General features: G+C 48.3%; 1 protein-coding gene across 4 annotated transcripts in view; it reads left to right on the top strand.

Moving 5' to 3' along the window:
• Mical2 (microtubule associated monooxygenase, calponin and LIM domain containing 2) overlaps window positions 1–16756 on the top strand; it is a 206680-nt gene that overhangs the window by 98792 nt on the left and 91132 nt on the right. For 3 of the 4 annotated variants that reach the window (XR_013343562.1, XR_013343561.1, XM_026395855.2), the window contains exons 14-21: window positions 938–1137; window positions 1497–1603; window positions 8979–9047; window positions 12123–12272; window positions 13678–13800; window positions 14855–15046; window positions 15240–15344; window positions 16493–16618. Coding sequence is in view for 2 of the 4 variants with exons in the window: in XM_026395855.2 (XP_026251640.2) it covers window positions 938–1137; window positions 1497–1603; window positions 8979–9047; window positions 12123–12272; window positions 13678–13800; window positions 14855–15046; window positions 15240–15344; window positions 16493–16618 (1072 nt within the window). In the remaining 2 variants the exon portion in view is untranslated. The remainder of the gene's footprint in view (window positions 1–937; window positions 1138–1496; window positions 1604–8978; window positions 9048–12122; window positions 12273–13677; window positions 13801–14854; window positions 15047–15239; window positions 15345–16492; window positions 16619–16756) is intronic. The other variant, XM_077798174.1, reaches the window with a different exon arrangement.

The following is a 16756-nucleotide window of genomic DNA, read 5'->3' as shown; positions in this document are numbered from 1 at the left end:
TCTCTGCATGTTTTCCATTGGAGTTTTTTCCTTAAACTTACTATTTTCCCTTTGCATGGACTGTTTCATCGGTAATGGGTTTGATCTGTGACCCTAATACATAAGGACAAAAATTGGCTCAGGCTCAATGATTGCCTTCTCCCCCTGCCCTCACCCCAGTTGGCACACACTGGTAATGTGAACAATCAGAGCTCTATCCCCAAGAGAAGAAGTAGGGCAAGACCTAAATCTGGGCACCAGTATGAGGGGCTTACAGTCAAAAGACGTGTGCTGGACACCCAGATCCATTAACTGAGTGTAGATGGGCAGCCACTTTGTTTCTGGGAGCTCTAGATTCCTCGTCTATAAGGGCAGAATGATGGCAAAGTCATTGGGAAGACAAGATTACACTGCGGAAACACTTTGTGATATCCAAAGCAGGACATGTTTATATTGACAGCAGAATAGCTTCACAGCCAATGCAAATCCATCTGAAGAGGCTGATGGAAATTACCGAATAGCATTGGTCCACACCTTTAGGAATCAAGATTGCCATGAGGAGGAAATGGGAATCCCACTTTTTAATTTATGTGGTGTATATAACTTGGTTTCTAAAAAAAAAAAAAAAAAAAAAAAAAAAAAAAAAAAAAAACCCTAAATGCTTTTTTAATTAAAAAGTAGAAACAGAAGGGAAATGATCATAAGTAGCTCATTAATTTCCCATTTTCTTAGCGTAGCAGCTCAGGCTCAATGCATGATCATGGCGCCTGTCTGATTTGGTTCCTCCCAGACAGAGAAGGGTGGGGCCAGCCTCTTCAGGTCTGGGGTGGTGGTTGGGACTCTGGGACATGGGCTGGGGTCTCTGGAACCTGGCAGAGCGTCAGCCCACAGTGCTCCTCGCAGGTTAGACATCTTCTCACCTCTCCCTGAACTTCTTCACCTTGTAATGATTCTCCAGCAATTTTGACTCTCTGAATGAAGATGACGCTGTAGAGAACAACCAGCTGGCATTTGACGTGGCTGAACGTGAATTTGGGATCCCTCCAGTGACCACCGGGAAAGAGATGGCATCAGCCCAGGAGCCAGACAAGCTGAGCATGGTCATGTACCTTTCCAAGTTCTACGAGCTCTTCCAGGGCTCCCCACTGAGGCCCATGGGTAAGCACCTGCACGGGATGTGGCCCAGCCCCTTGGGCCACCTCTACCCTGGAGCCCGAGTCTGCCTTCTCCTAACACTTCTGTCTTCTGCTCGGGAGCTGCCGGCTGCCTTCCCTTTGACTCTGAGGCCAGCAGGGGCGACCTCAGTTTGAGGACTCTGTGTATATCAGGGAATCTGCATAATAGGCACCATTTCTATTATGGGAGGTCATGATAGGAACCACAACAGCCCCCTTCTCAGACTTTAGTCCAGGGTGAGGTAACTCTTTTAGAAGGACCTTGATATGACCACACCCCCTGGTTATAATACCTCCTGGGCCCAGGCTCCAAATCTCAGTTTTGCTTGTATTTCCCAACAGAATCTTGGCGTAAAAACTATGGAGAAAATACAGACCTCAGCTTGACCAAATGCTCCATTTCGAATAACTATCTCAACCTCACGTTTCCAAGGAAGAGGACTCCACGGGTAAGTTCTGGCCTGGTTTTTATTTTATTTCTCATTGCACGTGGGTGAGGTTAAGGGGATGGAGAATTTCAAGCCCTTGGTCTATTTGTGCTAACAAATTGTGCAGATCAAGCACTCACAGAAGATGTGCATTAAACTCAGTTGGATAAGAGAGTGTTTCTGGAAGTTCTTCCTGCCAACCCGTTTCATGGACTTAGTAGTTACAGGAAGGGGTTGGTGGGGAGCAGAGAGGACATGTTGGTGAAGAGTTTTGTTTTGTTTGTTTTGGACAGTGGTGGCATGGAACCCAGGGGTGCTCTACCACTGAACTACATCCTTAGCCTTTTTCTTAGTTTGAGACAAGGTCTCCCTAAGTTGCCCAGGCTGGCCTGGAACTTGTGATCCGCCTGCCTCGGTTCCTGGGATAACAGGTGTGCACTGCTCTGCCAGGCTTTGGTGAATATTTTTTAAAGTAAACCAGACTCGGGCATCTTCTAGGGGTGGGGGTAAGGTGATGTCTCACTTTGTCCTTCAGGGACCTGATGGTAGAAGTGCGGCAGGGATGCTACAGGTACATGACATTTCCGTTCATTTTATTTTGTTTATCCATTCAACAAACATTCAACTCTACTAGATGCCGACCACCGTGGGTAGTTTTTAGTCTTTCAAAAGAAATTCTATTAGTTCTGCTTATATGGTGAGTCCAGGTAAATCAGAGTATTTTACAAGAGGTCTGACAGGTATCATCGTGTTTCTCTAGAAAATTTAAAATATCCTGTGGCTCCTCTGTGAGTTCACTGTGGTGTCACAGGTGCCTTGGTACACAGTCTGGGAACCACAGGCCTAATGGGCTGTCGCCAGGTTAATTGAACGATAGCATCTCCATGGGAGACAGAATACAAGTTTCCTTGCTTAATGTGCTCATTTTACAGATACAAATAAGGACCCTGGGAGGTCCGATGCCCTGACCAAGGTCGCTCACTGCTTAGCTGTACTTCATTGCTTTGCCCCTGTGCCACATGTCCTTTGCCACTCATTAGCTCATTCATTAAGAGACATTTATCACGTATCCAGTGGTAGGGCATGCAGAAGTGATGTGACGCTTGACCTTAGAGTCCAGCTGGGGAGTTCAGGAGAAGTCCAAGACCAAGGTCAGAACCTCCGGGAGCAAGAGTATTTAAGGGACTGGGAAAGGGGTCAGGAAGCCCAGGGAGGAGACTGTTTCTACAAAAGAGGCCCCAGAAGACAGTGTCAGGACAGAGAAGCCAGGCAATGTGAGGACAGAGGGCAGGCGACAGACTCTGCTCGTGTTGGGGCAGAAGGCACATGTCAGAGGACTAGGACTGGATTGTGGAGTTTATGGGATGGCTGTAGAAAGAGGAGGGGAGATAAGCCATGGGGAATGGGCCAGAGGGAGGCCCCTGGCTGGCGCAGGGGCGCTGGGGCGCTGGGGCAGGGCGGTTGAAAGCTCCCCGCCCAGAGCTCGCCATCTCTCTAGCAGGCTGCAGGCCTCCACATGTCTCCCTGCTCTCCAGCTCCCTCCTGCCTCCTCCTGCCAGCCTGTGCCCAGGGTACAGTGGGGCTGCCCAGCCTTTCTTTCTCTGTTATGTGAGTAGTGGTCACTTTCCTACTGAGGCCTGTCTCCTGCTCCCTGGAATGCTGTGGCAACTGTCTTGGATGACCTGAGGAGCAGGAGGCTTCATGCTCTGCCCCTCCCTGGCTCTGGGGAAGGACGGGCCAGCGAGGCCAGGGCTGCTGAAGGGAGGATTGAGGCATTGAGGATTCCGGGGGAAAATGATGAGCTGCACCAGCTGCTCTCTGCCCACTGCCTGCGCTGCCCTGACTCACAGCTCTCTGTGAGGGCTGTGCTGCCACCCCCACCCCCATGTGTCCCACTGAGCCAGCACAGTGCCCCTCTCTGAAAATCCGCTTCAGGCCGCTCTGTTCCCAGCAAGCCAGGGTGATCTTCCTGAAAACTCTCAAACCTTTCAGTCACCACACCTTTGTTTGCAGAGTGACACAATTGAACAGCCGGCCTGGCGCTGGCTCAGGGGTTGGGGGTGGTCACAAGGCTGTTGGAGCCTCATTCCACCTCCTTCTGACTCTGCTCGGAATCCCTGGGGAAACAGGGGGGCTCTGCCCAGCCCAGCCCTGGCTCATTGTGGACTGTGTCCACCTGCAGGGTGTGTCCTTTGGCTGCCCAGCTGGAGAAGGGTCAAGCCCCACATGTCTGATCCCACGGCCACATTTAATGTCTGAAACTTGCCCCACTTTTTGGATAGTTGAGAAATTTGGCTATTGAAGTAAGTGCTGGCCTGTGCTTTATCTGTTCCCTCTCAGATCAGTGGACTGCTACTAGGTGACTGGGTGGATTGGCAAGTCTCCCAGGTCACACTGTGCCTGGGTCACCACTGAAACACCCTAACATGTTTTCCACACACTGAAGAAGTACCTTCTCCCTGTCCTACCAGGTGTTGTCTTCGTGTATCTGGATATGTTACTGGTAGGGGAACCTGTTTATAGTGATCTTTGGCCTTAACATTTGCCACAAGAGAAGATGCTGAGTCTACCCCAGAATGATCCTGAACAGGCAGGGCTATGTCAGCACATGTGCACCTCTGAAATCCACACGTGCATCTGTGTCTGTGAGTCGGTGCTCCAAGCTGTTGGTGTAGTTAGACATGCAGAGCACACATGCCTTAGTGGAATAGAAATGTAGAATAGGTCATGTCTGCGTGATTCCGTGCCATTAGTCCCCTCCACCCCCACCATAGTACATAAAAGTACATCTTTGTTTAGCCACCCTCCCTGTCCTTCTCACCACCCTGCAGAGGAACACCCCGACATGGGAACTGAGCAGCGTGTACACATCTATTTACCATGTGGAGTCTTATTCTGAAGAGGATTCACTGTTGCCTGCTGAGCCAGTCTTAAGACTCTCTCTCCCTCCTGATTTTCACAGTTGATATTAAATTCTTCTTTCTTCCCTAATCTTATCTTCTTGATAATATCCAGCAAGACTTACCAACTTCATAAAGTAAGAGATTTTCTCCATTAAGGATCTTGTTACATTTAGGGGAGTGACTTCTCCATCCCAGGGCAAGTGGTACCCATGGGGTTGACTGGTTCTGAAGACTGGCTGGCCGCAGCTGGGAAAAGGAGAGGATCTTGGGGAGTTTCTTTTTCTCTTTAAAAGCTTTTGGTCTGCTTCTGTAAAGCTGCCTGTGATCTTGGTCAGCATTTCAAGGCTACTTAGCATGGACCAATTCTGAGGTCTTCAGGGCTTTAGTCTCCATGTGTGTACGTGACACCTGGATATACATCCTTGGCCTCTGTCCTTCCTGTGGTCAGATATCATGTACATATGCACACACTCATGCTGTCTACTTGGTACGGTCTCAGACCTAATCACACATGGCTAATGCCTGTATTTATGGCCACTACAGTCAGTAGGTAGTATATTAAATGCCTATGCAGGGTACCTAGGTTTTGTCCCATTTTGAGCCCACTCTTTGGAGGACAACATAAAAGTTGGCCCATCCCAGAAGCCAGGCATATAGCCTGGGGGTTTATTCTGCTCAGTCTTCTTTCTCCAGCACTGGCCCCCTGTACAGAGAAGTTCATGCAGCACGATTCTCTCATATATCCACATCTGGTCTGCGTGATCCTGTTGCCCTTCCCAGCCCTCCTCTTCTTGACCCTCCTGCACTGGCACTTTCCAAAGAACCAAAGATGTTATTTAAGAAAGTACCTCTTCTCTCCATCCATCTGTCCACCCATTAACATCTCAGAGCACCTGAGTTCTCTTCTCTGCCCTAGAGATAGAGCAGTGAACAAGACGAGCTAGGATCCTGCCCTAGGGAGCTTACCGTCTAATGGGACTTGAAATGTCATTAATCCCTTTTCCTCAATTCTCCCACAAAGTCCACCCACCCAGCAGCCAGAACCCCCACTAGGTTTCTAGTCCTTCTTGTTTCAGACATTTGAAAGCTTGTGCATGTCAGGATACCAGCATCCAAGCTACTTTCCTCTGCACACTGGCAGCCTGGGGTTCTCAGCTGATTTACAGATTGAGGATGCAATTTGAAGCCAGGCAGACAAACACATATTTAGACATTCTGAGGACTCAGCCAGTATTCAAACCTCTCAACAAGCTTCAATGTGCATCTGCAAAGTGAGGTAATAATAGAGGCATCATAGCATTGCTGCAAAGATGCCGTGAGCAAGTGTGTGCGCAGGTCCAGCCTAGGGAAGCAGCTCCGTTGATGACATTTCCCCTCCTTTAGGGATCCTGATTAAATGAAGATGCTTATTTTCTGAAAAGATGAACAAAACTGTTTGGAATGAACCCTTGGTTCTGTACTGCAACCCTTGACAGCAGACAAGCATTTTCATATGTATCTCCTTTGCTCCTCTTGTGAGTTTTCAAGGAAAGCTGGGATTATATTCTCATCCCAGTTTTATAGGTGGGGAAACTTGGACTTGGGGAGAATAAATTTTAATAAATCATATAGGTTGTAAGTGTCAAGGCCAGAACTAGAATTCAGATGTTGAAAATCCTTCTACTAAAACTAAACTGCACTAACACCAGTCTAAGACCAGTGTTCTGTTTTGTGATACTGGGGATAGAACCCAGGTCCTCACACAATGCTAGGCAGGAGTTCTATCACTGAGCTACATCCAAAGCTGCACTCAGTAGTTTAAGAATTATTTTACATCTGTGACTCATTCATCCTCATAATAGTTTATGTGCTAGATACTATAAGATTCCTTCTTATTAGAGTAGTTAGGTGATTTTTTCTAAGATCACGCAGCCAGGAAGCAATTAGTACCAAAACTCAAAAGAGCTCTCTTGCTAGAGCTACTGCCCACCTTTGTAAGCATCATAACTGTTGCCCGACTCCACCAGGCCATAGTCTGCAATGGCCAATCTCTGTTCCTTTGATCCAGATCTAACTTTCTCCATGTTTAGCCTACACTACCTAACTAAATATATAGTTTGCTTGCTTTAAGCTAAAATCACATTCACACAGGCAGTATGAGAACATGGCTATTTCATGCTAATCAAACAAGTGATCAGATTGGCAAATATATGCCTTTAATTTTTTTTTTAAAGAGGGAAAGCAATTAGTTTAATAAATGCCTTTTGGCATATAGACTCTTTTGAATCCTTGGGAAACCATGATAAGAAAATGTTCTTAGAGTGAGAGGTCTGGACAAATTAATAAGAAAAAAAAGTAGGCTGTTAGTTTATTCTCACACTCTCTGACTGGCATGATAAGTGTTCACTTCCTCCTGGTACTTCCAGTACTTTGTAGAATGTGACTTTACAAATTAGATAGGTAAGAACAAAATTAGATAAATCTCTGGGTTTTATTTTCTTAACCTTTTAATGTTTTAACTTAGGCCTTAGTTGAAAATCCATGTTTCAATGATAAATCCATTATGGAAGCTAGGCACCTTCTGGGCATGAGTGTTGCTAAGCTTTCCATGTAAACTCATTTTATTGTCCTAAGATCAGGATGGATAGGTCTAAAGAAGTAGAGGCTGCCACTTTCCACTCCCCCGCCACACACACCCTAGAAGAATTTAGGGTCTTCCTGGAGCTGCTGGCTGGGCATTCTCTTCCAGGAATGCCTTTGGTGAGCCTGTAGATAACAAAGTTGGATCAGATCTGCACAAGGTTCTGATAGATGGAACAATCCCACCCTGGGCTGTTGAGTATAAAGGAAGCCAGCTTTTCATTTAAGGCGCAGGGGGCGGGGGGGTGCAGAAATTCTCAAGATTATAAAGAGTTCTTGTTGGAGAACGTTCTGTACTTTCAGGGACTCCAATGTCAGGCCAGAGTGACTTTTGCAGGCTATGGAGCTGGAGACCCAGCCAGCCAGTGCCTCTAAGACCCAACACTGTTGCAAATAAGGTCATCTGTTTCTCTTGGTGTTCACCCAAAGTTTTGGGTTGAAATTATTTCCATTCACAGAATAATGATTTATGAGAAGCTGAGCAAAATGTTGAAGGGAAGGCAGAGCTCTTTGATCTGTTATTTTATGCTGCCTGGGTCAAATTTTTGAACTAATATCAACTACTAAACTGTGGTTGATCTTTTCTTTCTAAAAGAAAAAAAAATGATGTGTACAAGAGGAGGGGAGGGGCAGAGGGGAATGTTTGTTGGAAGCCAGTGGGTACATAGTGCCTGGGTGCTAGTTATTACTCTTTTAGGGCTGGCTGGGCATGCACCTGGATTCAAGGTGAGCAGGTGGCCTACAGCCAGCCCTTCCTCCTACATCTGTCGTGGTGGGAAGACTAGGATGTGATCTGGGCCGACAATGAAGGACTCTGCAAAAGTGTAGGGGACTTCCTGCAGAAAGGGACAGTCAGTCACTGGGGCATGGCTCTGTGCTCCTGAGGGAGCTAGCCACTGAGAGATGGCTCCAGAGACTGGAGAGGCAGGGTGGAGAGGTCCAGGCCCAGGAGGCCCTGTGTGAAAGATGGGCTTCCCAGCCAGATGTAGAGGAGGTGCTGCCCTCAACCTCTCCACCCAGCCGGCCCTCGCCCTGTGTGATCCTCCTCATTCCCTCAGCAGACAGCTGATAGTGCTGTGCCTTTGGGTGGCCTTGCAGGGTCAGTAAACACGGTTTTGCAGATTTAAAGGTTTAGATTCAGGCAGCAGTTGCGAGGGGTTCTCAGTTGGGCAACCATGCACTGTATCTTGCAATCCAGGGATTCTTGTGAGGGTGAAGGGGCTCTATTAACAATTATGCTGAAGAGGGGAAGTAAATTACAACTGTCCCAGGAAAACGGGGCTACATAGCCACTCTAATCCTCAGGCTGTATCTAATGCTTATTTGAAATTTAAAAATATCATGATAGAGACTGAATTGCAGGCTTAATTTGCTACCAAACCCATGGACAGTTCATTCGAGTCCTGAGAATAATCCCAACAAGGCAAACCAGTGTCGCCTTCTTGTAGGAGAAGCTCCTAAGGAGCAGAAAATTACCCTAGGCTGTCTCCATAAGGCAGCACACTGAGGCCCAAGGGCTGTGACCCCAAGGTCACATTGCAATAGGAACAGTCCCTGCACTATCTGTCACAAGGATTCTGTTTGCCTCAGGATGTTTCATCATGAGCCTTTAGAAGGTAATTCCCAGCCCTTCTGAGCAAACCTGCCTCCCTAGGTGGGAGTGGGGGGTGGGTAATGCTCCCTCCATCATGCCTGAACATACCTCTGTGACAGCATTTGTCATGGTTCAAGGTCACTTATTGCTGTGTCTGCTGTCAGGCAGGGATGCTTCCATGTGTGCTTTTAGTTCAAGGCCAGCACATGGCCTCAAGGATATGAGTGGAACCCAAACCCTTGACAGCCCTGAGCTCACTGTGCTTTCTTGGCCTTTGCAGGTAGATGGCCAAACCGAAGAGAATGACATGAACAAGCGGAGGCGGAGAGGCTTCAATAACCTGGAAGAGGTTTGTGTGTGCAGGGTTAGTTTAAACAAAGGCCTGTTTCCTGACAACCAGTGGCTCAGGCCTGACCCACTGTGACAGCAGCCCTGGCCTTTTTTCTTTGTCATGAACCACTGGGTTCCAGGCTTGGCTTGATGGAATAACAGCTGGGGTTCTGCTCCTCCATTTGCCCTTACTAGCTACGTAACTTTGAGAAACATAACTTCCCAGGGTGTGGGTCCTGTCTGTGAAATGTGATGATACATCTGAAATGTATGAAGCTTTGCGGTATTTTTAAAGACTAATAAGAGGTATAGATAGATCTGAACATGTATCTGACCCATATGTTAACCAATATTCAATCACTATGAATAAGTAGGAAGGAGGCACCAGCAGGCTTAATTTAGCTCTCAGTCTTTGTCTTCTTTTGTTTTTTGCACTTTTAAGCTTACATACAAAAGTCCTGGAGCCCACTAGTGTCACCTTCTGGTGAAAGGGAAAATTGCAGGCCATTTTTAAAAGAATCTCTTAATTTCTCACCTGCTTCTGAAAAATGGGCCAGTGGGAAGAGTACCAGTTCCTGCTCCTCAGGCAGCAACTTAAAGAGAGCTGAGCTATAAGACTTTGTTTTTTAGAAGGTCATTCTTATTCCAGGAAAGCAAGCATGCAAATGTCAGTGAAGTATAGGGTGCCAGCATTAGCAAGCCTATTTACTGGCTAATGTCAAAGCCATGGCTAGAGGCATGGGGGGATAATTTGAATAATACATTGATACCTGATTTATAGGACTTAGAGAGACTTTTTTATATGGTTGAAGAGTTTTTGTTGCTGTATATTTTAGGACATTGTTGTTCATGTCTGTGATTTGCCCCATCTCAGGACAGTGAGCTCTCTATAACGAATAGAGCCAGGAGGCTCACCTCCAGGGAGTGCAGCTGCCTGCTACTCCACCCATTTTCTCACCAAAAAAAAGCCTGGTGTTCAGTTCCCATCTGAAATATCTGTCCACAGATGTTCAAATCACCTCTGTCTGAAGCCTTTCCAGGGCTTCTCCTGGCTGTGGCTTCCCACTCTCAGCTGCAGTGTGACTGAGAAGCCAGCCAGTAGGGAGGTAACCAGGAGGAGGAGGAGCTGAGCTGTTCACGGGGCTGAGGTGCACTCCTCCCAGGTCGCAGGTGGCTCTCCACCTTCCTGCGCGTGCTGCTGGCCCTTTCCTGCTCCCCAGAAGCCTCCCAGGTTCACTTTGTCTTCAGGAGTCTTTTCCTGCCTTTCACTCTTGACCTCTTGAGGGGCTGTTTACACTGCTTCTGCTACTGGCAGCAAAATTTCTGGAGTGGGAAGAAATCTGCTTTGCATCTCTCCCTCTGAGACGGCTCTGGTCTGTTTTCAGAGGCAGCTGTTTTGTTTAAAGTCAGTTTTATCAAATCAATAATTCTCTCTAAATTCTTCCTACTCAAAGTGTGGTCCCAAGATCCAGCAGCAGCAGCATCTCTTGGGAGCTTGTTAGAAAGGCAGGCTCTGGGGCACAACCGAGACCTGGAATCATATCTGCTTTTGAAGGTCCTTCTTGGGTCATTTGTTGAGTATTGATGTCTGAAAGTGCTGGCCTGTGTCCACTGTGTTGGCTGACTTTGATCTTCTACAAATAGTGATCTCCCAGTAAACACCCTTCTTCCCTGCTCCAGCTTATACTGATTTGCAGGGTCACATTTCACAATTTGAAGTGGGGCATGCCCACATGGTTTCCCTTGGGGCTGTCCCTCCTAGGGATCCTTCTAAAAAGCAATTGAGCCTAGCTTACTTCTTCCTATGAATTTCTTCTAAATGAACACATCATTTTTCATGAGAATGCCACTGCTGTGGGAAAGACCCATTGTCTCCTTGAGAAAGTTCACCCACTGCCCGCTGGCATGGCAGTGCATTTATGTTTCCTGGGTGTGTGGGAGGGGATCCTTCAGGAAGGGGGAGCAGCTGGTAATTTTCCAATTTTTATTGGTAAGAGATGACCCTACATGGAACTCTATGTTACAAAAGAGCTTAACTAAGCAGTTGAGGGCTACATCATCATTTGTGAGTCATACACTCCAAAAGGATAGGATAAGGACAACCCTGTGGATGCCACAGAGGCATCCTTCCCCTAAACCCATAGCCCCAGTCTAACCACCAGAAAACATCAGACCAACTCGATTGAGGAGCTTTCTATAAATATCTGCCCAATACCCTTCAAAAGTATGAAGGCCGTGAATGATCAGGAAAGATGGAGAAATTATCACAGCTCAGAGGAGACTAAGGAGACGTGATGACCACATGCAGCGTGGGATCCTGGATTAAAGCCTGGAACAGAAAAACAGACATTAATGGAAAAACTGATGCGATCCAAATAACGCCTACGGTTTCATTAACAGTATCATGCCCATGTTAATTTCTTAGTTTTGATAACAGTACTGTGATTGTTCCAGATGTTGCTTTAAAGGCAGCTGGGTGATGGGTACCGAGGATCAAGCTGTGTGGTCTGTGCAACTTTTATGTAAACCTAAAATCATTTCTAAATTAAACGTTTTTTAAAGACCGCAAACACTGAGCAGTCCTGGTTGAAGTGGGGAAGCAGGTACAGAAAAGAGAGGAGAAAGAAGCTGTGCTTAGCCAGACTGACACCCCCTCTTGCTTCCTTCATCCCCACTATTCTTCACCTCTTCTCAGCCACATAGTGTATTTTTGAAAATTATCTTATGTGATACTTCTTTGTTATAACTGATTTTTGCGGTAACTGCTTGAATTGAGTTATCCCTCCCATTTTATAGATGAGGAAACTTCAGAGAAGTTAAGTAGATTGCTAGGGTCATGGGATGGGGAAGTCAGAATTCAAACCCTAATTTTCTAACTCCAAGCATGGCTGTCCCTTTCTTCTCAATGAAGATGTGTTCATTCAGAGGAAATTCCCATGAGAGTTGTCTCTGAGGTTTGCCATCTGCCTCTGCCTTGCTTCCTCACCATGAAGCAGGCTCTGCTTTGGGAAACCAGTGGCCTGTCCTGAGTCCCCAGGCACGGATACCAAGGTTCCAGGATCCAACCTCCAATATGCTCTTTTGACTTTTACAGCCATCAACCTTCTCCAGCCGTAGATTGGGCTCCAATCAAGAGTGCAGCAGCACTAAGGAAGGTGGAAATCAGAACAAAGTCAAGTCCATGGCAAATCAGCTGCTGGCCAAGTTTGAGGAGAGCACTCGGAACCCCTCAGTCCTCAAGCAGGTGAGTCATGGCACTAGACCTGCCTTCCTGGTAACCATTAACCTGCTGGGAAGCCAGCCGCAATGTTCAGGCTAGGGATGGACTGAGCTATGCCAGCCTGGCCTGGTGCAAAGGAATCATGAGCTGCCTGGTCAACAGGCCACAGACTTTTTCATGAGGCCAACTGTTTTCCACTTTGAAGATCATGCTATCCCATTGCAGTGATGCAGCTCTGCCACTGCAGCATGAAACCCCTACACAGGATGCCTAAACAAATGAGCATGACCATGTTTCCATAAAACTTTATTTACAAAAACAGACAACCAGCCAGATTTAGCCTATGGGCCATAGTTTGCCGATACCCGTTTTGCATTAAAGAAATCCATTCCCTAATTTGGTGTCTCTTTAAAACCATGACTTGATTTGCAGCCAGTTTTGAGATGGTACAGCTTGAGGGAGCTTTGGAGATAGATGCTGGTGTGTGGGAGAGTGTTGTCTAAGTCCATGGTGAGACAGTTCATCCAAACCAAAGGAAGCTGACTCAGACACCTGCAGGGATCTGAGCCAGCCTCAAAGTGTTCCCTCTCCCAGCCAGCCGGGCAGGACCACTGCATCTGTCCAGGATTAGTCTGCGACTAGAGCAGGTTGAAAGCTGTGGGTCAGACTGCAGGCCTCCTTGTGACTCTAGCTCCAGGTCTTTGCTCATGGTTCAGTCCACCACCCACCCCCGCCCCCACCGCCAATTTTGACTAGGGATGTTGTCACATTTCAAAAACTTTGGGGAAGGAGCTTCAGTTGTCTATGGAGAAGACTTGTGCCATGACAGAATGGCTCCTTTCGAGAGGACAGACTCTTGGCTAATTAGAATTAGAGGCAATAAGCCTCTTGGCCTTGGGGTGGACCATGCCCCTCCTAGACTAACCAACCCTCCCCAGAACAGGGGGCATTTCTCCGAGACCTCTAATTCTCTACAACTGCTCTTGATCGCCCCTGCTGGGGGCTTGGCCTCCTAGAATCCCCAGGTGTTGATGAATGCTTGATTCCTCCAGAAGGACTGGAGTGTCCCTATCCCAGAAAGGGCGGGAAGCTTTCCCGTCTCCAGGACCCCGGGACTGACTTTGGCCTGATGTGGGCTCTGGCAGTGCAGGACCAGAGCCCAGGGTCTGAGCCAGAAGCAAGGCCTGTGGGATTCACACATTGTCCAAGATGAGGGGACTCTAGGCTCGGTGTTCATGTGGACAGAGAGCCAGGCCTCCAGTTTCCCAGCCAGGCCTGGCTTGTAGGAGCCTGGCTTGTTGTCTCTCTGCCCTTGCAAACTGCACCTGCCTGCTCACCTTCTCTTCTCCCTCCAAGTGTCTCATTCTGATTCACCTTTTCCTCCATGTCTCCTGTGGCTGTTTTTTCGGACTCACCTTATTCCTCCCAGGAACGCCGTGTTTCAGGGATAGGTAAGCCTGTCCCATGCTCTTCCTCCGACCCTCCTGTTAACTCCCGCTGCCCCAAGCCAGAGGAGCCCCCTCGCAGCCCATCACCTCCGCTGAAAAGGCAGGTAGGGCTCCTTCCTGCAGATGCTATTTTTCTGAAGCCAAGGGAGACTTTGGGGGGTAGGATCAGTGGCTCCCTCCATCCCCCACATAGGGCCGATCGTAGATTCTCTGGCCAAGCCGACACAGCTTGAGGTGACCACCCTGATCTATAAGATTAACTATGAATGCAGCACTTGAAATAGATGTCGTTGATTCCTCGGTCAGTCAAGGGTATTGACTGACCAACTCTTGGTGTTGCTGCTTAAAGGAAAACGAACAGCACCATGTGAGCATTTTATGGATGCCCAGTGGCACTGAGCTGTCTGCTCAGCCTAACCCAGCAAACAGGCGATTTCCACATCAATGAGTCATGGTTGGAATGGGCTTGGGTGGCCATGTGGCTACACTCATTGAAGGGATGAGGCTGGAGTGTGGTGAGGCCCTTCTCCATGCAGGACCTCTGTTAGTGATGGAACAGAACCACTATGAGTGACCACAGATTCCAAAGACATCTGGTCAGCATTAGGCATTTTATGTTGCTTCTGGTGGTAGATTTGGAGTGGAGCAGGTGTGAATCTGACTCTACAATTTTACATCTGTGCCGTAAGATCCACCTGGGGAGCTTTTATTTAAAAGAAAAAATACTGATGCTCACTCAGAACAATCACTCGGCATCTCTGGGCACTGGGTAATTGGCATCAGAGGCAATCAGCCTCTTGGTCTTGGTGTAGACCATGCCCCTCCTGGAGTAACCAACCTACCGCAGATTTGGGTATTTTTTAAAAGTACCCTAGATGATTCCAATGTACAGCTAGGGCTAAGAACCAGGTTTGGCTCTGGGGTCTAGGGTGAGGTCCAGGATGTGTTTTATTCATGAGGGCATCAGGTAATGCTGATGCAGGTGGCAGCTGAGCCACCCCAAGACCAGTTGGGGATTGTTCTTACGGTGTGCCTGGTGTGTCCTGTCTCTGGTGCTCATGGGGTTCCTTGCAGCAGGGTCTATAGAAAGGTGACAGGAGGGAAGGGAGCTTCGTCTTCCCTCTCTCCCAGTTCTTCTCTGTACTTTTGACGGGGTAGGTGCTCAGAGAGCTCAAGCAAGTGCCTGCTGGTGGGGAGTATCCTAGCAGGCCATGGAGGGCCAGGGCCAAGTCTGACCTGGAGCTGGGCGGGCCAGAAAATCTCGGCACCCTGCCTCCTACCTGCCAGGGAGCGCTGGCCCTTTCCGGGGTGCTACGGCGGCTACAACAAGTGGAAGAAAAGATTCTCCAGGTGAAAGATCACTCCTCTCTGCCTGTGTCCCTCCCTGTCTGTTGACTTCCTGTGCTCCCTCCGCCCTGGCCTGATCACTCCCTGTCTCCTGTCCTGCCTAGTGTGGAGAGCCTCCCTCACCTCTCCCCAGAAGGTCACCCTCAAAGTCTCCGTCACTCTCTCTTTTCTCTCTCCTTTCCCACCTTGACTGCAGAAGAGGGCTCAGAACTTGGCCAACAGAGAGTTTCACAAAAAGAACATTAAGGAGAAGGCCGCTCACCTCGCCTCCATGTTTGGACACGAGGAGGATTCCTCACAGGTAAACCCAGGGCTTGCAGAGCCCCCAGGAACCCAGGTGCTGGACATCCAGCCAGGCGACCATGAACCAGACTCTAGAGCTTGCTATCCTCCTTTCTCTTTCCGGGAGCACAGTGACTATTCTTTTTTCAAGCTACTAAAGAGTCTGGCCTGGCATCTAAAAAAAGACCCAAATGCAAAGATTCAAAATAAGTCAATACATCATGACAAGGAGAAAGTCACGGCAGGAAAGTAAGCCCAAGTCCAAGGAAAATGTTACCAAGCAGGAACACAGGCTGATACACCCTAGAGAGTTTTGAAATGGGCTGTGGGTTTCCTAAGGGCCACTGCAAAAAGGGAATGCTGTTCAGTTGCAAGACTCACAGTGCCTTTAAGGTGAAAGCAAACCAGGTGCTCCTTCTGTTTGAGGGCCCTGATCAGGGAGGCACTGAATGATAAGGCCACAGACATGCCATGACCTGGGGTCTCCTTTGCAAAGGGCAACATCAAGCTAGAATGGAAATCCCTGCATTACACAGGATTACACAGCCCCCTCCAAGCCAGTTACTTATTTGGAAAAGAAGGGAGCTAAAAGAGCCGGTAATGAGGCCCGTGGTGGATACATGGGTGACAATCAGCCTGTCTGTAGAACGTTTCTCCTCTGCCACTTTCACTCATTCTCCTCACCTCTGCTACTTAGGATAGATCCTTCACATGTGGTTCATTTTTAGGGTTCCATGTGGCTGCCAGGAGGCCAGCACAGTTGTCTGCCCACAGCTGCAGAGGTCCCGCTGTGTCCATCTGCCCCAGAGAGGGCCAGGGTTCCCCCTTCCTAAGCTTGCAGCTGCTCCTTTACACCAAGCTCCAGGGTGAGGGCTTCAGGAATTAGCTGGCCTCTGGAGCAGATGTAGGCAGGCACCGAACGAATCTGCTTGAGCTATTTTAATGTGAAAAACGAGCTGGAGTAGTTGCAGCCCAATGCAGTGTAAACCAGGAGCCACTTAATCCTGCTTGGCTCCAAAGACAGGTTTCTGTTTAGTCTTGAGAGACTCGAGAGACAGGCCCAACATCTCCCCCACACGAGGCATAGATAGGGCTGTCTGGTCAAGGCCTGCAGGGCTGTGCACGCCCCCGGATAATCCTAGTTTCCTCTATCTCTGTTCTGTGCAGAACAAACTGCTCTCTAAAGGCCTGTCTCATACTCATCCTCCGTCTTCTCCCTCTTGCCTTCCGTCTCCTGATCCAACTGCTACTTCCTCTCCACCGACTGTTGACTCTGCTTCTCCTGCCAGAAAGGTAGTTGTCCTGAACCATGTGCTGCCCACCCCCCCTTGCATGCTCTCATGCTCTGCTTGGCCGGCACAGAAAAACATCTGGAGCTTGGCTTGGCTGCCATGAAAACTTGTAGGCTGTTTTGCTAGAGTCCTGGATTAG

Source organism: Urocitellus parryii, chromosome 4 (genome assembly GCF_045843805.1).
Source record: "Urocitellus parryii isolate mUroPar1 chromosome 4, mUroPar1.hap1, whole genome shotgun sequence".
Taxonomy (NCBI): Eukaryota; Metazoa; Chordata; class Mammalia; order Rodentia; family Sciuridae; genus Urocitellus; species Urocitellus parryii.
Note: the sequence above shows the minus strand (reverse complement) of the source record. Positions and strands in the feature narration are given on the sequence as shown.